The sequence below is a fragment of the Petromyzon marinus genome, chromosome 4 (genome assembly GCF_048934315.1).
Source record: "Petromyzon marinus isolate PM22_M1 ecotype Great Lakes invasive population chromosome 4, UKy_Petmar_22M1.pri1.0, whole genome shotgun sequence".
In the NCBI taxonomy this organism is placed as follows: Eukaryota; Metazoa; Chordata; class Hyperoartia; order Petromyzontiformes; family Petromyzontidae; genus Petromyzon; species Petromyzon marinus.
This window is the reverse complement of record NC_133670.1, coordinates 9645767-9670075: the sequence shown is the minus strand read 5'-3', so window position 1 is coordinate 9670075 and position 24309 is coordinate 9645767. Positions and strand designations below refer to the sequence as shown.

At 38.2% G+C, this 24309-nt stretch overlaps 1 protein-coding gene across 4 annotated transcripts in view; it reads left to right on the top strand.

Moving 5' to 3' along the window:
* The window catches only part of LOC116938758 (dual specificity calcium/calmodulin-dependent 3',5'-cyclic nucleotide phosphodiesterase 1A), a 226388-nt gene continuing 202079 nt past the window's right edge, over nt 1-24309 (top strand). For 2 of the 4 annotated variants that reach the window (XR_012930724.1, XM_032946342.2), the window contains exon 1: nt 1-187. Coding sequence is in view for 3 of the 4 variants with exons in the window: in XM_032946342.2 (XP_032802233.1) it covers nt 16-187 (172 nt within the window). In the remaining variant the exon portion in view is untranslated. Of the gene's footprint in view, nt 188-2808; nt 2868-17175; nt 17385-24309 lie in introns of those variants that run through there. The other 2 variants (XM_032946344.2, XM_032946343.2) reach the window with 2 other exon arrangements.

The following is a 24309-nucleotide window of genomic DNA, read 5'->3' as shown; positions in this document are numbered from 1 at the left end:
GCGCTCCTCGTGGCAATGGGCAGCGTTAACTCGGCACTTCAGCGCCGCAGCAAGAGCTCGGCTGTCGTGGCCCATCCTGGGCCCGATGGCTCCTCCTCAAGCAGCCCGATGTCATCCCCGCAGCCCTCTCCACCCGTCTCTGGCAGGACACCGATGCAGCAGCAGCAGCAGCTACACACAAATACAGGTTCACTAGCACAGCACGGCATGTCGCGGAGGTGGCCTCTTCACTGACGTTAATGTGCGTCGTTTGTTAAATTAGATAAGTTAAGAGTTGTATGGATTTGATGTCAAATTCAGTTATTGTGTCGTCACCATTTGTTATTGGTTGCAGTTATTCGCTTTTTTTTGGTCTTATACGATTTAGTTAAACATGACCAATGCCCAGTGGGGGTATTTTTTCCTGACTTAAAAAGAAAGAGCAGAGACACAAACGTAAACCAGACGAACGCCTATCGCCTTTGCGATTTGTGGAACTCATATCTTTGCGATAGGCGTTTATTTACAAGCAGATGTTCTATCCAACTTGATTAAACTTCATTGTCATGCATAAAAGTAGCGTGTATGGTTACTGCGTATGTGTTTGGTGCATCTTGTAAAAACTGTTTTGAGATTACTTTTGTTTGACTAGAGCATCGCTGTGCCACACTGATGGGAAGTCGAAACGGATGACTGCAATTGCAATTCTGCAATTGCAATTCTGATAACTTGTGAGCAGTATTTGCTTGAAATGAAAGTTAATCATTAGTGTCTGATAAAGTCTTCACATTTTATCTTTTGACTTAAAGCTTTCGTGACTGCAGGAATTCATACTCTTGGGGTCTTTCGGTAAAGTCACGTAGATAGAAAAAAAATCACGATGTTTCGATCGCAACACAGGCCATCGTCCTCAGGTGAGGAAGATTGATTTTTTCATCTTTTTGTATTCTTATTTGTACTACTCAATTTGTCACTGATGGCTTTTGTCTATGCTATTCTATTATGCATAGGAACAAAACAGAATTTCAAATATGCAAGACCTTTAAGTGGCGGTTACAGCTGGATAGGCTTCACAAAGCGTGAAAAAGCAAATGTCTAACTGATGGGAATGTTATACATAATGCAATATGTGCACAGGATTTAAATGCACACAGCAATATTTATTTTGTTCAGACGGAAAGTTGCGTTGGGTAGGGAACCAGGAGGATGTTAGTGGGGTAAGAGTTGATATGAGGGCATGCAATTGAGGGAGCTCAATGACATTTTGCAAGTAATCTTTTAGGATTTTGGGGAAACTTACATGGACATCACAAAAACATACTATGCCATTTTAAAGCAACCATTGCATTACCGAAATGTATTACGAATAATGTGCTTTCATTCACTATAGATTGCAAACCTTTCCAGGAAAATGCACCAAAGAATGATATGAGTTCCACAAATGTAATACATTTTCATGCTCGCTCTGTATGTTATGAATGCTGCTGTGTTCCTTTGTGAAATACTCAGTGTCTTCATTATAGAAAAGGATGCCACTGTTCAGAAGTATGGAGTCATCACATTTTTTTTCCTCACCTCACTGTCAGTATGTCCCAATTTATTTCTGCCAATTCTGTCTCCATTTCCAAAAGGTTTCATTCACTGGAGTCTATGGGTTGTGTATAGCTATGGTCAAATCCAGAAGGTGTCCTGTTAGTTTCTTACCTCCCTCCGCTTCTCTCGCCTGTCCCGAAGATGTCGTGGTTGCTGAATAAAGAACCGCTATAGACTGGCGTGGGGCATTCTCAAGCCGTTTCTCCTTGGAGAGGCAGTGTTTCATCGAAGGATCAGTGTGCGTACTATCTGCTGTGACATACAGTTCAGAAATATGGGTCACTCATGAAAAATATAGAGACAAACTGAACAGTGTGCAAAGAAGCATTGAGCAACAATGCACAAGTGAAATTACCGTACACTGAAAGACGTAAAGATGATCGTGTGGGTTAAGAGCGTACACAGGTGAATGACACCGTCCGAACTATATTTAAAAAAAGTAAGTGGGCTTGGGAAAGATGCGTCGCTAGAAGGGATAATGGACGATGCTCTAGAATAACAACGGAGTGGCAGCCAAGGAATGAAATGCGCCCGAGAGGACCGTCCACCGAGGAGTGCTGGATTGTTGCATCGCAAGATAGTGGGGGGTAGCGACAGCTCTGGGCAGCCTCTATCTATCAGTGGGTGGACTGTGGCTAATTATTTTTTGAGTATGAAATGTTTAATTACTTTCGCTAGCGATACAGTGTGTACTTTACACTAGAATACAATGCTGATTAAAATTTGTGTGTGTGTTGTAATTACATTTTCAACATTTATTCACTGAAAAATTCCCTATTGCAATCATATTGTATATTTCTGTTTTCATTTGGTATTAAATAATATGTGCAATCATAAATTGGAATTAAACCCAGGGGTAATTCCTAATAATTTCAGTAATTTTCCGCCAGTTTTTTTTCTTGACGTGCAATTATTTTTTAGTATATTTTCTGGTAAATGCTGGAAGAGAATATATATATTTTTTATCAATTTTATCAGCAGCATATGCGTTAGAAAAAACTACACCAAGACAGTTAAGACGTTATATAGAGGGATGTGTTTGAAAATAGGAAGGAAGCAGAAAAAAACTGTAGCCTTTTAACGAGTTCCCTTCTATCACTGCCAAATCCTATTGCTATCAAAGTGTGGAGGTGGTGGGGGTTCTGTCTCCTGCTAGGCCAAGTGGACCTGCCACTTGTCAGTCAATTTCCCATCCAGATTGCTCGCTGACACTGCTGTGGTGCTCATTTTCACATTCGCTTTTCCCCGAGCCGTCTACAGCTCGAGTATAACAAGCGGCATGTCTTCAATTGAAGGTTGGTTTGCCTTTCCAGTCAAACTAAATTTCAGACTGGTCCAGCGAATTCTATTCCGTTCATGATGTTGCAAGAATTGGTATTTTGGTCTGTTGTATTTTGAAATGCATTGCACTATATTATATTGTAGCAGTAATTTATGTTGTGAACGTGATTTTATTTAATGTTATTTTTTCTTGGCTGATCTACACTTGAGATCGTTTGTTTTGAAATGTATGCTTGATCATGCCATTTAGAGTTGTTGCATTTCATAGTCAGATTTTTTTCTTTGTGCCCATGAAATATTTGCTATCATATGTTCAAAATTAACTTTTGTAATATTCTAGTGTGCACTGTAAAAACAATTGATAATGGAAACATTATATGTAATTTAGTGTAAAGTATTTTCAATGATAATTATTGGGTTTAGGTCTGAACTATGCCGTATTGTGCAAAAAAATACGACAGTAGAGAATTCAAATGATTTGCTAAATAAATCAGCTTACATAATGAAGTCATTTTAAAATCGTATACATCAGTTTTACTTAAATATTCTTGCACAATGTCATTTTGATAACTGAGGACCAGAGGACATACGTATGATACGGTGCTTCATGGCATGCACCTATTTAAAATCTCAGTGTTGAAATTCATGAAAATGTCCTGGTAGCAGATTTAGAAGTCTTGCCATATAATGAAATCATATATGGCAATACTGTATACTATTTCAGAATTTTATTATTAATGAATTCATTCTTTCGAGAGAATACCATGTTCTTGTTATTTCTGTTGCTGAATGTGATGGAGATAATACATTCAACTGCACACTATAGTGTTTTTATTTAAACGTTATCCTCCAGAATTGTTATGCAGTACAATCTGGTAATATGTAGTGTCAAAAGGGAAAGTTACCATTATACAGATATATGTTAATATATTTATTGAGTGTTTATCAAGCTTCATTGGGTCTCCCGACTCTGTTTCAAGAGGGATCTATTTGGAATATTTTAGTTTTCTTTGTAGGAGGATCTAGGTTTGCCTGTAGATTTAATCTCTGTGCAAAGTGGTGAATGTGTGGATTTTCTCCAGGTATTCTCACCATATACCAAATGCTCATTCATGGTATTCACCAAACATCCCAATGTGGGGAAAAAGGATCCCTATATTAAGTGGGGCTTTCCTGGGTAAATTATTGGCATAAGCAAGTCATTTATGTCTAAGCAGGTATGAGCCTAGCAAAACGAAACGTTTCTTTTTTTAAGGGAGGCCTGGGTAAGAACAAATTCATCAAAATGGTGTTTTCCCCTCCCAAAATTAAATACAGAATAAAGTACAGTACTGTAATGTGAAAGTGAACCATAATTATAAATTATTCATACAAGCCAAGTAAAGCAATATAGCCAAACGCCCATGTACTAAACGGGACTTATAAAATGCAACATGCCAATGGGAGTCACATTAAATATTAAATTTAGCTTGAGTTTGATTTCAATAATATTTTGGGGCTCATGCTGAAAATAAAAACCCTCCAGATTCTCAATTAAAATTGAGTAAACATTTTTTATTGAATTAATTTTGTTGGCTATATTGTGTACAATATTAAATACATTTTAAATGCAAACTTAGTTATGCAAGGGAATATATGTACGTATTTGTAGATGTACGCTTAAATTAAAAACAGATAAGTACACATTTAGAAGTAAAAACACATAAGCAAGGCAATGTGTTACTGTATAAAAATTAATCATGATTATTATAGATGTTAAGACATTTAAAGTGGTCATATCATTTGTAGTTATAACTGGGCTGAACACGTTTTTTTCTTCTTCTTCAGATGTGTTGTATGATACAAAATGCGAAACAGAACGGCTGAGAAAAATGGGATTTTTTTGGGCGGGCAATTTTCAAGTTATAAACCTGTGAAAGTATTGCGAGCCTCCACTTGCTGCCCCGAATAATTAACGTCCCATCTGCTCTGAAATAACCTGTAAAGCAGCAGGTTTCCTCCGAGATAATACATTGTACGGTTTGAATGCACGATAAACCTCAATATATATAACGTATTCTTGTTTTTTTTCAAGGCATCATGTTTGCAATAATCACAACACAAGCAGTCAAAATGCAAACAAAAGAGACAACTCTGATAATAACAATATGCACTGTCATTGAATTTGATTGGTCCACACCCGAGACAGCTTTTCTTAGAGCCTAGGCTAGGCTCTTCTTAGAGCCTAGGCTAGGCTAGCCTAGCCTTAGAAGAGCCTAGCCTTAGGCTAGGCTTTTCTTAGAGCCTAGCCTAGGCTAGGCTCTAAGAAAAGCTGTCTCGGGTGTGGACCAATCAAATTCAAGGACAGTGCATATTATTATCAGAGTTGTCTCTTTTGTTTGCATTTTGACTGCTTGTGTTGTGGTTATTGCAAACATGATGCCTTGAATAAAGGTTTCAGTTTTTGTGCCAGTTAAAAGGGTAAAACCTATTACTGTATTATTGTTTCTTTCGGTAAAGTCACGTAGAAGGGAAGCAATAAAATAATAAAATATAAAACAATAAAATTCTCACGACGTTTCGACTGCAACACAAGCAATGATCATCAGGTGTGAAAACCACAACAAGAAATTTTGAAAAAAGTGGCGGTTATTTTTTACTTTACCGAAAGAAACAAGAATATGAATCGCTGCAGTCACGAAAGCTTTAAATCAAAATATATATAACATATTACAAATTAACATTAAATTAATGTCAAATACGCAGATAAGGGCGTACAGACAGATTTTTTGTATTAATACATTATTTAGTGTATATGTACTCTATGATAAAGAAAATGCATAGAGTACTATTATTGTAGAGTGATCAATTTAGAACATAATATCAAGCATGTAAATTGTTGAATTCAGCTGTTATCGAATGAAATGATTGTGGATGTGCCCTTTTGATACACAAACAACTTGAGAATGGAAATTCAGACAGAATTGAATATTGACAAGGCACTGCTATGCGCTTCACACATTAAAGATCAATGTACAACATCCTGAAAAAGCGCACTGCAGGCAAACCGCACACCACTGACGGCATACTGCAATGAGGATATGGTGAAGGCAGCTGCCATCTGGCTGTAATACTTTCACTGTCTCAGTGAAAGTATTTTCTCTTTTTAGACTTATTCAGGTGTAAGGTTCACGCTTCGCTTCCAAAGGAACATTTTTTTTACTAAAGTTGCACCTGCTCGTCACACTGAATGTTCTAGATTTGAGTTCTAGATTTGAAGCTTTCGTGACCGCAAGGATCCATACTATTCGGTATGTTCACCACTGCCAAACCTGCCATGTCCGGCATTGCCACATGTTCATTGATTTATGACCGTAGCATACACTTGGTGGCAGTATAATACACATGCTGACCTGGTAACTCCTATGAGGACGATCATTCTCATTGTCATCATCACCCATTGTCTATCCACTGCCGCTGAATGAAGGCTTCCCCACATTGTGATTGTTATGGGCGTGGTTTTACCGTGATGGTCATGGGGGTGGACCATACTTCATCATGCTGATCTGTGTAAGTTGTTAAGGGGAAGGTGGGCAGGATTGGTTCATAATATTCTTCCGCACTGTTTTATTTTGTATATGGTTTTCAACAAAAGAACAGAAGCAGACAGAACATTGGTCGACAAAAAAATCTCATGTTCGATGTATACATATAAAAACAGTATTTCCTTGTAGTGATCTAGGAAACTAAGAAAATGCCAGAGACAGGAAGGCAGAGAGGGAAAGTACGGAGGGGATAGCAATAAATAAATTGAATATATCAAAGAAAGGATTTGGCCAGTTGGGATCATTAAAGGGGAAGGAGTCAAGCCAATAAATAAGGAAGATCAGTTCCTTCCAGAAATCACCAATGAGCCACGTGACAAGAGACCCTAGATGCTCGAAAGTGGACATTTCTTTTATACATTTCAGCCAATGTTCAAGTACGGACCTTCCATTGCCTTAAGTAAGGAACTCTGAGAGCACTGCATGAAATTCTCAGTCGGGTTTCATGCGGAGCCGAGCCCAACGAAGGACAAATACCAAAAAGGCATTTGTGAACAGTGGTTTTGCGGGGGGAGGGGGTGCACGGAATTGCACTCCAAGAGATCATAACAGAACGTAGTATTTTCCGGGTACAACGTTTCGGTCTTTGAGGCATGACCAAAATACATGGTAGAACATTGTTAACACAATAAAACCACCAAAATAACATGAGCAGCAAGCCCCCCCCCCTCCCCCCAACAATATCACCCACAGTAATAAAACACAAATATAGTGTCCTCATCTTTCTCGGTGTAAGGGGAGCCGCTGACAACACCGGTGGCCGTGCAGTGACCAAGGGCAAAATGAAAACAATGGGCAGTATCACACATCACGCTCGCAGCATATCACATCAAGTGTACTTGCACTTTTGCCATTACAGCCGCAGACAAGGCCTGTAGCTTGACTTTGTGAGCCATTCCTAAAATACAAGGTCATTTGTAAGGCTACATTCATTCGTGATTTATTTCTAAGGGCTCAGGTCAAGAGGGCTTTATAGGGGAGGAGGTGTATCGGGAGAAAATAACACGTGGAGACAGCAGCAGGACAAGGCACACAGCTCTAAACACGGTCTATGGCTGTTTCGCTTCAAAGCTATATTTAAACACAATTCAGTTCGGATGGAGCTGAAATGTGAAGAATCCGCCCTGAGAGAGAAGAAAACTGCAGTCACTTTGTATGGCTTTGTATTACTCGGATTAGCTGAGTATATAGCGGAATGAGTAATTTTGTCAGGAATATCACCTTGATAGACTTGAACACGTTATATAGTGATATGGCGTTGGCAGTATTGCACAAGCGCAAATAACAGAACTCACCACATGTATCAATAACACTGCCTCCAAGGATAAACTTATCATATCTGATGTTACATGCAATGATCCATTCTCATAGCACATGCTTTTAAGACGGTGTTATTGACGAAAGTGTTGAATTATCTTCATAGACTTAGTTGTGTTTCAAGAATATCAGGCAGATGTCTTTTACACATTTTGCTGCAAGGATTTCGGATTATTGGACTGACAAACTCCCCTCCACACACACACACATAGGTATATGATGAGAATATATGACTGACAAAGCTACATTCAATATTGCAAATGTGGCCATGAAAGGTAGATTCTGTCCATTGGCAAGACTGTCTGTCAAATTTATGAAACCTGGAAGTTACATTGTAGCTACCAGAGAGGTGATTGACATTGGCCAGCAATGGATCATGCCCCGAGGTATGACTTGTAGGTTGGCAGAAGAAAAGATAAAATATGATTAATTTGATTGATAAATGATTCTCGGAAAGCATTCCTATTTACTTGGTAGAATACTGCATTGCATTCTTAGAGAAAGGTGCGATAGTAATAAGAATAACCATGTTAATAAATAACCTTTAAGGTATGTTGGCTGATGCAAAATGTTACAATAACTTTGTTGTGAAGATGTTAAAACGACAGCTCCATTCGTAAAGACAATGCCCACTAAAACATCTACATAGTCACTTTAGCAAAAAAAAAGGATTAACAAAACCATGGGCTAAAGGTAATCCCTTTGGGGAAAATATCATATTGGCACTAATTATCATCAATACCAGCATGCTGCATAAATGAAGATGTGTAATGGGGGCTAATAATGCAACAGCACACTTTTGTTAAATATGCACATCTCAAACCAGACCGCACACTATTAACAAATCCAAGTAATGTTTCGTTTGCCCATTCCATGATATTTAACAGGGCTTTATTCCAGTTACTTGTATTTTACCAAAAGGTGTTCAATTGAGCTGTTATTAATTTATTTTGGTCAGTAAAAAAAATTGTTGCACAAAATATATTTATAAGACTGCTAAAACAGTGACTCAATTTAGATGGTCATTGTTATTGCAAGCTGTAGATTTAAAACGTAGAATACGTTAAGCTTCGGTAAATGGCACATATGCAAATTTCGCACACCTTAAAAAAGCCAATTGACATATACGTTTATTAGACAATGAGAGGCTTTGCTCTCTCTGATAAACCTAGGCCTGACGTCATTACAATGGCAAACTTTGGGCAATTCAGGTATTCTCATAAAATGGAAAGGGGCTTGTATATTAAATAATTTCCATGAAAAGAAAACATGGAGCCTCCATTCAAATGGATATAAATATTTTGTCATTGCAGTTATTTATTTTTACATTGCATTCAGGACACACGACTGTGTATTAGCAGCATTAACTCTCAACGGATATACGTGAAAATTTGATGTTCTCGAGAAAATGTCAAACTTTTTTTTACAGCAACTCCACACTTTAACGTTAAAATTAACTCAAATGTCACGTCATATAAAAACTACCATCGTTCCATAGAATCTAAACTTATGTACAGTAAATGGAATATTTTAACATGTTTTTCATTTTATGTGTTTTTTTAATCGATCTTTTTCGCACAGGCTCACCACCTCACCGTGCAGCTTGCACTTAAAAGAGGAGGAAACCACAAACGCCTAAAGGCCGAACATTGTTGTAGCTAATTTGAAGTTAATTACGTTGTTGAAAAAAAACACACCGTTCACAAGAGTGCACTGCAAAGGATCCTTCATTTTTTATTCATAAGTCGAAGCTGCGTATATTCATACATTATAAATAAGTGTCAGCATGAATTATGGAATTATTATTTAGGGATGTACATCCATCGTGTCGGCAGCAGTAAAACTTTTTGTTAAATCAAATCAAATCAATTACACAAAGCAAAACATTTATACAAGTAACCGAAGCTGCCAGTGCTTTCCAAATATATCGCGTTGGTGTATCATTGTTTTATGCAACAGTTCCCTTATGCATTTCCTTGTCTCCTTCACCGCTCAGTACATGCATTCTTGATTACACTCTTTTGGTGCTGTCAAATTCAATAGTGAACAGCACTGTAAAGGTTTCTTTTTACTCAGTAGCTGTACATTTTTTAGGAGAGATTAAAGTTTGGTTGCATAAGGTTGGTTACAGCTTTTAAAAGAGAGAAACAATTTGCCCATCCTTGCATGTTTTAACAGCAGCAGCATCATCGAGAGAGGTAGCAGACCAATTGCTCTCGGAGGGTGATATCCGTGAACTTAAAAATGGTCTTTGCAAAGTCAACTTGAGCAGTCCTTGGTGATCTCGATTACTTTTACAGTTTGGTTCCAAGATGTAGATTATATTATGGTTACTGAGGTGATATCACAGGATCACGACCGCAACAATATGGATCGATTGAGTGTTGATTCAGCCCATAGTCTCTTTGGGTCCAGTAAACTTAGTACTACCTGGCGAATTATATTTTGTATTTGTTTTATGACAGTATTTATCAGAATCGCCACAAACTGGCGCAAAAAAACTATCATAAAATATCACAGTGAAATCCTCATCTCGTCACGAAGATGGATATGTTGCATGTGTAGTGTAAAAGCGCCGACTGTTGTCCAGCAACGGCAACTACGGTGGACGAGCAGTACACACGCCGGTGAGCATATACACGGTGTGTGTGTCGGCAGGGCAGAGGAACTGGGGCAAGGGTCATGGAAGACCCCATCTGGAAGCCCCTGGAACCCGCTAGTGGGTTCGAGAAGGGAGGCGCGGCCAGGGCGGAGCCAGGCCGCGCCGGGTAGCATAAAAGCAGCTTGAGAGCGGGAGCTCAGGGCTGCCGGTTCTGGGAGTGGACTCGTCTCGTCGTCGCTGCCGTCTTCGCCGCCTTCGTCGCTTCCGTCTTCACTAGATATTGCGCGGCCGGATAGTTGTTGGCTGTCTCGGTCGGCGCTGTTGGTGTTACAAGGTCAGGGCTGTGTTAAGGCTAGGCTGGACGACTAGGGAGAGTGCGAGGGTGAACCTGAAGGCGTTAATAAAGAAGTTGCTCCTGAAAAACCTTGTCTCCTGCTCTGCTGACACTGCACATGTATACAACTATACCTACTGGTCTGAATAAATATAAACTGCATTCTACCTTCGCATTGTTGTCTAAACCTTAATTTAAAATGAAAATGGGAGACAAATTGTTGAATGAACAAAATCGTACGTATTCTTGGTTCTTTCGGTAAAGTCACATAGAAGGGAAACAATAAAATAATAAAACAATAAAATTGTTTCCCTTCTACGTGACTTTACCGAAAGAACCAAAAATATGAATCCCTGCAGTCACGAAAGCTTTAAATCAAAATTTGAAATCGTACGTGTTTAGATATCCTTACTAATTCAAGAGAGTTCAGTCTAGACAGGGATACAATGACTCGCAAGGGTGCTATCGTCTTTTTTGTCCATAAGTGCCACTTATATTTTCTGTAGCTTACTAATATGCGGTAAAATGCCCGTGTGGCATTACACCAATTAATGATCTTGCATCAATTATAAATGACATCCAGCAAATTGAGTCATCAACTAGGAAGAAGCCATTCGAGCACCAGGTCAACTGAAGGCTCTACTTGGTCACAGGGTCAATTCTTTGCCGTACTTTTAAACTGTATTTTAAAACAGTAATGTGATTTTAAAACTTTCCTGGCCATTTTTGAAAGCAATTCGCCTACAGACTAAACCATTAGCTTTTCCATGTCGCTGGCTGACTTGCTATCTCTGTCAGTGCAGACCGGCACCATTTTGTTTGCCATTTGATTCGTGAAACTGGATGCAGTTCATGTTTTTTTGGCGCAAAGGGGGGAAATAAATAAGCACTCTACCCCAAGGCTGTGGGCCACGAGCAGACCACTTAGATATTCATGGCATGATACGCTCAAGCCATGTGTCAGAAATGAAACGACGCAGGGCGCATCTTGGTGAGAAAAAAAATAATACTTGTTGTGTAACCGTATACACCTACATTTAAGTACATTTTATTGATATGCTAAATTATCCCCAGTTGTCTTTTTATTCATTTTGTAAGATTATGAAAGTACATGTTATATTTTGCGTGAAATTAGTAACGTCCTGTATATTCCTATACAAGGGCTTTTAGCATGTTCATTGTTTGCTAAAGAAGTGTAAATGCAATATTTAAGATGGAATTTCTCGATGTAACACAAAATGATCATTAGCATTATTGTGGAGAATATGTTGGAGAATATTCGTTACTTTCTAGATAAATAGACAATGTCTCCTTAGTATATCTGTCTCTTCACATTAAAAATAACATTATTTCTTACACAAACCATCGATTTAGGACAAGCACACTCTGGACGGGCTTCAACATATACTATCATCAGCAGAGAGAGTATTTTTTGACTCAATGCTGGTGAACTATCAAATGTCATAGGCAAGGACTGTCCTAATTCGCCGTAAAATTATGTAACAACACAAATCATGAGCGTCGTTTTGGAGAATATAATTACAAAATAGATTGGCTGTCGTACCACACATTTCTGCTGGCTCACCCAGTTTCAACTCTTTCTTCTCGGGTTCCTCCTTTCTCCAGCTCTTCAGTATTCTCGGCCTTCTGCAAATTACTTTTTTTCCTGCTACCTAATGTTTCACCCCCTTACGTAGTAAAATGTGGGAATAAGTCCTGCATTTACTACGTTACGATCAGATACACTGTAAGATGTCAATATTTCAAACGTCTCACACCTTTTACAGCATTACAATGGAAAAACAAGAGCATGAGGGAAATAAATTGATCATATAAGAAATACAATTTAACAAAAAATTAGCCCTTTGTCAATGCACTTCTCGATGAAGACATTCCTCACACCATGCTGGACTATACTTCACTTCGTTAGTGATGAGGATGGGGACCAGAAGCAGTTCAGACAGCATCCATCATTGATGTTAGCTGTGGCTAGGAATCAAACTCAGGTCAGTGTGCTAGCCACATTATATATATATTATATATATAAAACTCCTTTCTAAACATATGGAAGCTAATGGTAAACAAAAATGTTTATGATAAATAACAATTTCTCCCATTTAAAAACAAGCATAAAATTGGCACAACAAATATACAATATGCTTACAATACATCCCCATATATATACTTTAAATCATGCTTTTTTAAAAAAAAATGCCATATTCTAATGATAGACGATGTCCATAAATGAGAAATAACCATTTACATTTTTACAAGTCAGAGTACCTTTCATCTCTAGCGACAATACAAATTAATGACCTCAAGGTATTTGTCTGCACAAATATTATTATTATTAGAAAGCAAGATTATAATGTATTTTAATATCAAAATCACATTTCAATTCAGGACTTCTTCCTTAAAATACGTTTCCCTTTAAAAGTAAACATTGAGAAAAACAACAGCACAATAAGATTTTGTACAAATGTCCTAATTCAAACTTCAGATTCACCGGGACACTTTATAGCGGTGCAAACGAATCCAGGGCTGCATGTGATTTAGCCGGGCTGATCCCATTTCGTGATCCATTAGATCTGACGACAGGTCAGGCTGGTGTTCTGGGACAACCAACATTAAGCTGCCAAGTGCATTTTGCCTAGTCCCTACCCTGTATCAACCATGTACTGAGACAAGTGAGAGAGGACATCGCTTTGTAATGAGTCTTGACAGGCTTAGAAACAGAAGAGTAATTGAATTTCACACAGTTCATGCAAATGCTCCTACCGCCTCTAATGTAAAGAAGTAAGCTAGGAAAGGGTGTATGTTGTGCTTTACTTATAAGGAATGACGACAGAATGCTTAATGTCCCCACTGGCTAAACAGGTTATCAAATGTTTTATCACTAATTTATCCAAATGTGTTTGATATGTTAATGGTTTTATGGAAATACATTCTAATTTCTTGAGTTTAAATATTTACGTTAGGTCATATACCATAACTGTACACATTTTTACAGTGGAAAGTATTTTAATCTTAAATAATATTCAGTCAGAATGTTTGAACTCCACTGCACATGATTGCGGTGTGCAGGGGCTAGGAGATGGGAAGACCTTGGTAAAATTGCACAGACACTGAATGACTGTAAAATGATTTAACATTATATGGTGTATGCTTTGAACGTACATGTACAGCCTTGCAGTTCGTGAGGGATATTTGACCATAGGTCACCATGCTGGTCAGTGCAGGCTGGTAAATGTTGCTGAAATGCCATGTATTGCCCACAACACCTGTACTTTTGTGCATGGTGACCACCCATTAGAGCACTAACAAACCTGCTTATCTTCCATTAGCTGACGAGATGGAGCATATGATGGGTAATTCAGTTATAGGCATGTTTTGAAAATGGATCATATCATGCACATTTTTTGGTAATTTGTCTGTGAATTTGCAGTTGTACGTGTAGGTTTTATGTACTTATTTGGTTGATTGTAAAAACATACATTCACGCAAAATTCACTTATTATTCAAAAACCCCAATGTCATGGTACGTTTTATGCTTGAAGAAGCTTGAACAAGCATCCTATTTTATTTTCATGATTTTGTTTTATATAAGAACTTGTATTTCCTTGCCAATGCCTAAAAGGATGGCAGTTATTTATATATTTCTTTGCATATGTACCCTACTGTAATGCTTATTTAATCTGTTTGGATGATATCAGAACACCATGGAAACTCGGAGTAAAAACGAGCAGTCAATTGCCCCTTCTCTAGTTTATTCTGCCAAAACACGATGGTCGGTCTTATTGGTGGCTCTAAATTATAATCAGCAAAGGTACATAAAAAACACATTGATTTCTACCACTAAATGCCAACAAGTATATTAGCTTAAGTGCTTTACGTGGGCTACTCACGTGTGGGCAATGAGTAGCAGAATGCCTCAGTTGTCAGGGGGTTTATTTACTTATTTATTGTAGTGTAAATCTTCCACTTGAATCTGTTACTGTGGTTAGGTTAGCTGAAGGACAAAGCAACGAAGTCAATGAAACCTTAAAAGTATAGGATAACACTGCTGCTAACAGTTATGCAACAGCAGGTGATTTAATCCCTCTGTCGTGACTGCTAGTGATTGCTAAAGATATTTCACATACATATGCTGCTTTACATAGTCCAGTGTCAAGTGTACTTGAAATACGAATTCTAAATTGTCTTGTTAAAAATATAATTTAAAATAACTTTTATTTGTTGCACACGTTATATATATACAGTGAGGGAAAAAAGTATTTGATCCCCTGCTGATTTTGTACGTTTGCCCACTGACAAAGAAATGATCAGTCTATAATTTTAATAGTAGGTTTATTTGAACAGTGAGAGACAGAATAATAACAACAAAATCCAGAAAAACGCATGTCAAAAATGTTATAAATTGATTTGCATTTTAATTAGGGAAATAAGTATTTGACCCCCTCTCAATCAGAAAGATTTCTGGCTCCCAGGTGTCTTTGGGATTAGGAGCACATTCTTAAAGGGAGTGCTCCTAATCTCAGCTTGTTACCTGTATACATAAAAGACACCTGTCCACAGAAGAAATCAATCAGATTCCAAACTCTCCACCATGGCCAAGACCAAAGAGCTCTCCAAGGATGTCTGAGACAAGATTGTAGACCTACACAAGGCTGGAATGGGCTACAAGACCATTGCCAAGCAGCTTGGTGAGAAGGTGACAACAGTTGGTGCGATTATTCTCAAATGGAAGAAACACAAAAGAACTGTCAATCTCCCTCGGCCTGGGGCTCCATGCAAGATCTCACCTCGTGGAGTTGCAATGATCATGAGAACGGTGAGGAATCAGCCCAGAACTACACGGGAGGATCTTGTCAATGATCTCAAGGCAGCTGGGACCATAGTCACCAAGAAAACAATTGGTAACACACTACGCCGTGAAGGACTGAAATCCTGCAGCGCCCGCAAGGTCCCCCTGCTCAAGAAAGCACATATACATGCCCGTCTGAAGTTTGCCAATGAACATCTGAATGATTCAGAGGACAACTGGATGAAAGTGTTGTGGTCAGATGAGACCAAAATGGAACTCTTTGGCATCAACTCAACTCGCCGTGTTTGGAGGAGGAATGCTGCCTATGACCCCAAGAACACCATCCCCACCGTCAAACATGGAGGTGGAAACATTATGCTTTGGGGGTGTTTTTCTGCTAAGGGGACAGGACAGCTTCACCGCATCAAAGGGACGATGGACGGGGCCATGTACCGTCAAATCTGGGCGAGAACCTTCTTCCCTCAGCCAGGTCATTGAAAATGGGCCGTGGATGGGTGTTCCAGCATGACAATGACCCAAACACACATGGCCAAGGCAACAAAGGAGTGGCTCAAGAAGAAGCACATTAAGGTCCTGGAGTGGCTTAGCCAGTCTCCAGACCTTAATCCCATAGAAAATCTGTGGAGGGAGCTGAAGGTTCAAGTTGCCAAACGTCAGCCTCGAAACCTTAATGACTTGGAGAAGATCTGCAAAGAGGAGTGGGACAAAATCCCTCCTGAGATGTATGCAAACCTGGTGGCCAACTACACGAAACGTGTGACCTCTGTAATTGCCAACAAGGGTTTCGCCACCAAGTACTAAGTCATGTTTTGCAGAGGGGTCAAATACTTATTTCCCTCATTAAATGCAAATCAATTCATAACATTTTTGACATGCGTTTTTCTGGATTTTTTTTGTTGTTTTCTGTCTCTCACTGTTCAAATAAACCTACCATTAAAATTATAGACTGATCATTTCTTTGTCAGTGGGCAAACGTACAACATCAGCAGGGGATCAAATACTTTTTCCCTCACTGTACAGTCTCACAGAAATCAAATATAATTATTAACCAGTGCATAGCATGTACCCATATACATTGCAGTAACACCGCTTGCTATATTCCTGTTGCCAGATATTTTGTTTAATACCACAGCTTAGAGTTGCAGCTATATATACAGTATAACCCACAGAGCTTACAGTAACATATCTGTGTCAACAAAGTCAAACCTGTGACATCTTTATCTCCATAAATATTGCCAAATAATTCTGCTCAGTTCTTTAAATCCACACTGACATAACAAAAAAAAATACGCGGCATTCCGTGGTGATTTCTTTTTTCACTCCAAATAAAACTCCATGACACTCAATATTGCAAGAACAAATGAAAATATTCATTTAAAAAAAAAACACACGTGTCATTATTCAGTCGTTTATAGCCATTAAGGGTTAGGGATTAGACTCTTCTGCAAACAGAAAGTCGAGTGGGCCACTTCTCGAGAAGAAAAAAAAAGAAATCAAGCTGCGGGCTCACCTAATTGGCTGTGCTTTCCTGTCCAGCGCCCGCAGGAGGTAAAAGATTGGACAGAGCTAAGCGTGCCGCTTACTGCGAGGGGGTGGGGGGGGGTCAGCTCCGTGCTTCTTTGGGCACACGCATACTCTCCCTCCTCTCCCCTCCCCGTGTCACTCACCCTGCGCTCTTTCAGCCGCTTGCACGATCCCTCGTGCTGAGGATTCCTCTTGCCCCGTTGCTTTTTTTTTTTGACCCGACATTGAGATCCGAAGCAGTGGGAAGTTCCGAGCCAGAAACGATGAACTCTTGCACGAAAAAAGGGGACTTTAAGAAGCGCCGGAGCACAACTATCAACATAGACGGCCTAACCTTCACCATTGGTACGTTTGTTGTTTGAGAATAAGGAGTTCGTATTAACTTTCGTTTACATTCATTGGCTACATTTGTACATTTTATCAAGCAATTAATTATATAATGCTGTGATAAACTTTGTTTAGGCTCTCTTATTCCAAATATTACGAATTCATTTTGTGAGTAAATCGAACGATTGTAATGTTTTGATGACTCTTGGTAATTATGCTTTGCCTATCGAATTACATTTAAAGCAATACATTTTTTCAGGATATTAACAATGTATGCATTTTTTGGGTTGCAGATAGTGTTTATTTTTACTTTCTAAAATTGAAGATGCAGTCATGCAGTCATTGTACAATGCCATGTTTCCTTCAATAGTGGCAAGAAGATCGATGTTTGTGGAAGATCGTGTCATTATTTGATACTTTTCCTGATCACAAGTGTTAAAATATCATTGTTCTCTTCATCTTAACAGTAATTAATTATGTATTTATCATTACACATGTGCGAAAGCTTATTTAGTGCAAAGGTTGCATCCACAGCGAGTATTGAGCACATTCAACAATCATTGATGCGATACTTCTTAGCTTAAAACAACGCTACATTCAGTAACTACTGTGTCACATTCATTTTCCATAACATGTTGTGATTAAAACAAGGTACAAATTGTTGCATTATATTTTGCAGTGTGGTAATTTGTGGTGGAAATTATAATGTAGTTTGACCTAATGCTTGAATTAAACCCAAACTGGCATGTTACATAGTAAGAGGTTTCAAAATATATATTATATTGTATGTACTGAGTATTTAAATTAGGAATATATGGACTATACCTTTAGCACTGCAGATTGCTCACTGTGATAGAAGTGTGTAATGCAAGTGGGCAGCTGCAGGATTGAGATCCTTACACCTGCCCAAACTGGCTTGGGAGCAAATGCTCTGACTGCTATGGTATGCTTGGCGTGTCTACTGCAAATGAGAATTTTGCTTCTGACTTTTGGTAACATTGTGATAAAAAATCGGAAAATGTACTTTTCAATTAAGAACACGTTTGATAATGGCCCAAATACTGAAATAATATTACAAAAATGCTTGGTCCAAGATTACATTTTTAACCTGGGAATACAAATAACTTTGTTATTTTAACCAGTGTTAGGATAATTTGAACTGGACTTGGGGTTTGTTGTAGGGTTACAGCATGGAGAAAGTGGCAATATTGATTATATTGATGTTATCAACGTTGTACTGCTGTGAATTTATGATAACATGATACAGCTTATTTATCGATTTGTTAGAGTCCAATAGACGTTTGTAAGTGAAGCAGGTAGTGTCTGTGTGACCGAACTGACATATTATGCATGAAGTCTTGTAAATAAGTCTAATGTTTATTCTAAGCAAGCATAAATAACCCAACTCTTCTCTATATTAATTGCATATATTCATGTACTCGCTTAAGCATATTATCTGATTAATTTACTATGCATCATAAAACAAATACGTGAAAAATATTAATTTTGACTGCATTTTGGTAAAATAACAGTCAATCTTTTAGCAGGCAATTCTTCCAAAATACATTTCCTTAGACGTGTCGAGGTGCCAAAAAAACTATGCACTTGAGAAAATGCTTTCACGAGTTTTTTGTTCAGGTAATAATTACATTGGAATGAACCATTTTATAGCACATTTAAGAATGTGACTAAATCTCTTCATCGTCCACTGTGAACATGACAATCATCCTGAAAAAAAAACAAGGTGTCCCGTTGACGGTGTCACGTGCATCTTGAAAGCAGTTTCATTGCACAAAAAGCAAGTTTCATTGAAATATATCAAGAATGTACGTGAATTGTGACAATAGCTGTTTGTTACCAGGAAGAACTACGAGATCTGGCGTTTGACTTAGAATTCTGTCGATTGCCTCCATTTCTAGTTTTCACTTGAGTTGGTCCACAATATGCAACACATTTTATGTCTTAGAAATGTGAAGGAAATCGAACTAGTAACTCCAGCGATGCCATTACATCACAGCCATGACGTTTTATTTTGATTTGTATGGATTGGATTTAAATTTGACATGCATTAAACATAGTATATTGTTGATTTTTAAATGTAAAACGAATGAAAACTCAACTGTTGCATTCGTAAAACGTGCTCCGGTGTAAAACATTTTTATTGCAATTTAGTTAGTCTAGAAATGTGCCGTGCGTGACATGTCACAGTTTCTATCATGACACATTCTCATTTGTGGAAAATCACAGCATAATCTCCCTCAGGCTACCTCGGTAAATGGTTGGCCCGTGCATGGTAATGACACCAGTTTCCTAGCTACATTTGAGAATTAAAAAAATAAGACTTTAATTAGGCATGGTCTTTTTACAACATCAGCTAAAACATAGAAAGAAAGTCTCTTTAACGCGTATGCTTTCACAACCAATAGTATTAATAATAAAGGGTTTTGAGTTAGATTGTGGAACTATCAATAATTGGCTGTGTCGGGTGGTGGGTTAACGACACATTTACATTTCTCAGATTTAACCCTGCTGCCTTAAAAAATGGGAAAAATATGGTGTAACTAAAACAGTCGTATGTGTATATAATAATAAAAAAACGTGTTAATCTACTTATGACTTCACAACAGGTGATGTTGTAATATTTTAGGTTAATGCGAGTACGATCTTTTAAGTCATTTATTTACCCAGAAAAGTAGTTCCCTTTTCTGGATAAATAAATCCAAAGCTCAAATAGAGCACGTTATTGTGTCGAGATATTTCACCAAATTCATGTTTCAAGGAGTGTTTTACATGTTAGAGAAAACCAGTCCCTGGAGAACACCAACACATACAAAGAGAAAATACTCAAAGGTCCAAACTAACAAGTCAAAGAATTAATTTACTCTGCTGTCTTTTCCTCGCCACATTGTGATCCAGTGGATTTGTGAGTGAATATAAATCCTCGTGATATACTAACCCTTGCCTCGAAAGTCATAAATTACTTGATTGCATCATACCTGCATTCCAGCTCTGTTATGGTAAAATTGTTACAAAATATAACGATGATGTAGCGGTAACGCACCAAGCTATGAACCCTGGCTATGGCTAACATCAGTGGTGGGTGACATTTGAACCAGTCATGGAGTCCCACCTCCTCCCCATCCCAAGCCGCAATGAACGACATGGTGAAGTATCGTCAACAACTCCCATGGTCTGTTGCAGCCTTATTCCAACAGTTGATTGACAAAAGGGTTGTAATTGAATATTCTTACTTCTCGTAGGTTTAAGGTCAGCCAATAAAATGAATTGTCTGTAATCTTCCGACAGTCGTTCTGCTTCCAATGAGACAATATTTATCAATATGCCATTTCTGGAAGAGATTATTTTCACCATCCTTATCGTCATCATCAGCCATTGACTATCCTCTAATAGTGGAGGGCATCAATATCTTGTACCTTCTGTCATCGTCACGTGATGCCACACTCCCATCTCACGCATGCACGAGAACGAATTTCATCGTTCCATCTGCGTGGTGGTCATTCTCTTTGATGCCTTCTACCCACTGGCTGCTATTTCATCACCAGCTTATCCAAAATCCCATTTGGCCAAAATCCCATGTATTGATGTGTCCTGCTCAGTCATTGTGTCTCCGATTTGCATTTGTTGCCTAATCTACGTGCCCATCCTGGATGTCCAATTTTCATCATTTGGCTCAGAGCCTGAGATAAGCACACGTAAGCTGGACAGCACTTTTTGTATCGACTCGTGGTGGCTGTAAGAGGAGAGGCTTGCGCATAGACGTACACGCATTTTACAAGCACATACGTGTGACTGAACAAGATTAATAATTGTTGGAGCAAATTATGACCAATATTCCATCTAGCCCTATTCTTGTTGTGGCCATAAACAAATTCTATGTCGTATAGCAAGCTTTGCATGAAGTAAGAATAAGGGCAGCTCTCCAGCTGCATTAACCCTCATTGAGCACTAGGAGGTGCTCAGATTATTGAAGGAAAGAATTTCAGAGGAAACCACTCAGAAACCTCAGTGGGGAACGTATTCGGCATCTAACACGGGGGAGATTTAACTATTGTCAGTATGCGTTGTTCATATTAATGCTATTATAAAAATGAGAAAATAACATGTCTGCATTTAAACGAGTCCATCACAACAGACTAATTGTGCTTGGCAAGGTATTTTATGCAGACGTATGGGTTGATTTACCGTATTATATACATTCTGTTGCCATGCATTACAGGATAATCGATGCCAAATTATCTCTGTCGTGCAGAATGATCCCTAATGAATTTGTAATCCTCTGCAAAAAAAAACATTAAAAAGTTTTGGAGGTGACCGATCCCTAATCTGTCAAATGAGAGCAGATTTTTTTTTAAGTTAAAAATCTCTGGCTCGCTTTAACTTTTCAATGCCATGTTTTATACATATACAGTTTATAAAATCGTAGACACAACATTATTTTATAAAGCAACTAAGGCAAACTTAACAACATTAAGTGCTGTATTTCTGTAAAACAAAAAACCCAAACGTTATCTTAAAGCAAAAAAAAACCTCACGAAAATCTTTTTTTTCAAAGGTTCATCTTATAGCCTGGCATATCATTGCCTACATGCCTCCTTTAGCTTGCATGTGGCTTTCCAGTGGAAGGCTTTGTGTATCCGTAGCGACGGTGACGTCGGCAGTGATTAGGGATACCGGTGATGGTGTCTGCAACAACAACAACAATAAAAACGTTGGCGCTAGCTCAGCGTAGAAAATGCAGCTAATCGGCTGGGCAAGACCTGACACAAACAGGCAAGCGGTTATTTTTGAAGTCCTATAGAGATAGCCGGGCTTCCACCATTTCCATGGAAACTGACTTCTCCTTTGCTCCCACAATCCACCTTTGAACCCCTGTTCACACCGACGTTAAGTATTGCATATGCAGCGTATAGTATAGTGAGTGGCGAAAAAAACACATTGAAGCAGTTTAGATAGCGAATACAGTGATGACGATTGACTACTTGGGTAAAGCACGAAGAGAGATATTCTACCTACGAAATGCATTCATCGGTGTAACATTTCCAAAGTGTTACCTAATGTTTGAGGCCACTGCTCTGAGATTGAATTAAAACACTGCACTATATTGTAACATACATCACAGGTGTTACCTATGTTAGCAACATTGCAGTGATGAGAAGCCGTGTAGTGTCCATTATCTAATTACCATTATAATTATCAGGAAATACTTTTATGTTTGCGACCAACATAGAACGAATATCTGTAAATGATACTGGCCCAAAAGAGTATATTTTTTTTCCTTTAAACAGAATATAAGAACAATTGTTCTCCTTAGTGAAAACATCAATCACGACTGCTATGAATGTTATCAAAACCAAAATGTAATACATTTTCCCATATTTACAAACATACCACACTACAGTATTTAAGATGGTTTCCATTAGGGCTAAATCTTGCTCACATTAAAGTGGAGCCCATATTAAACTTACGTTTACTGTCCAACTAACACCATGACCGCTGATTTTTATTCCAGAAGGATTCGAAAGACGTCTTATATAATAGTAATAATAAAAAGTTTTGATGTTTATTTGGTAGTATTTTTGGCAATACAATATGAATGGAAGCGTTACATAATATTCCAGCCATTTCATGTGTGAGTGATTCATGTAATGAAAGACTTGTCAAGTGCAACGTTTTATTGAGTGAATTCAAAAGGCAAGCCAAGAAGATCAGATACAAGGAACAGCAAATGTTTGCCTCGTAGATTCTCAGCCCTTAGAACATTTTTAAATTGTATTTTCTACAAACTGGAGATACATGTGCTGTAGTTTTATTATTTCAACATTTTACATTTGTTCGTCAACACCATCCACTGATGTGACTTTGTCTCTCACATCAGAATGGCTCATTGAGCTAAGTATAATAAATCTACTTGTTTAAGTGATTGCTAAACAATGTTACAGATCGTTACTCCTGGTATTTCAGTATTTGTAGCATAAACAATGCATGTATTAGAGTTTTTTTTATTTGTAGTTTTTGCTGGTGTGCATGATCGGTTGGGTTAAGAATCAGACCCAATGACATTTGTTTTAACGGGACCATTATGACAATAGCAACCTGACAGTACGATTAAACTAGATCCTATCAGTCAATTGGGATGAAGGCAGCGATGTTAATGTTAAACTGAAAAAAATAAATTTTCTTTGTTTTTAGAAGTTGGTCAGTGCTATGTTTTCACACACACTGGGAACCGGAATGTGCTGGACTAAGTACAGCTCAGTTTCTGGTCAACAGGGCCTACGTCCACATCCGCAAACTTTACAAGCCGTCAGGATCCGTAGGCCCCACGTGTTCCACCATAATATCCCTATTCTCCATTGGCAAGGTTGGAGGTCGGTATAAAAAGAAATGTTCCAGAAAGTTTAGACTGTTTTTAGTAAGAGTGCATTGTTTGCGTCTTTGCAGTGTGTCCATGACAACAATTTGGCTGAGAATTTGAGCAAAGTCAATTGTTCATTAATACAGTTTTTTGGATTATATCGCGTAAATATAAATTTGTTGTAAGCCCACATCCACCCGGTACAGCCAATTAGTAAGGGTTGTCACATGAGCAAAACGTGCTAAATAGTTACTACTTCAGCACACAAATCTTGAAAGCCTACGTGTTATGTAGATGCATAGTTAATGTTTTATAATCATGACATTTATTTGTAAATCCCATGTTACAGAATTTTTTAGTACAGTACATTATATCTTGAGTATTTTACACAATCTTGTTTCATTTAGCATGTTATAATCAGGTCCATTGAAACACGGGTTATTAAAATGTATGACATGGACATTTTTATTGCAACGTACATACATTACTATTAGGGAATTCTGCCCACAGTAAACTTTGCATTCATCCTGCTCACACACGCTGCTATTCTTATACATTTGCTGTAGA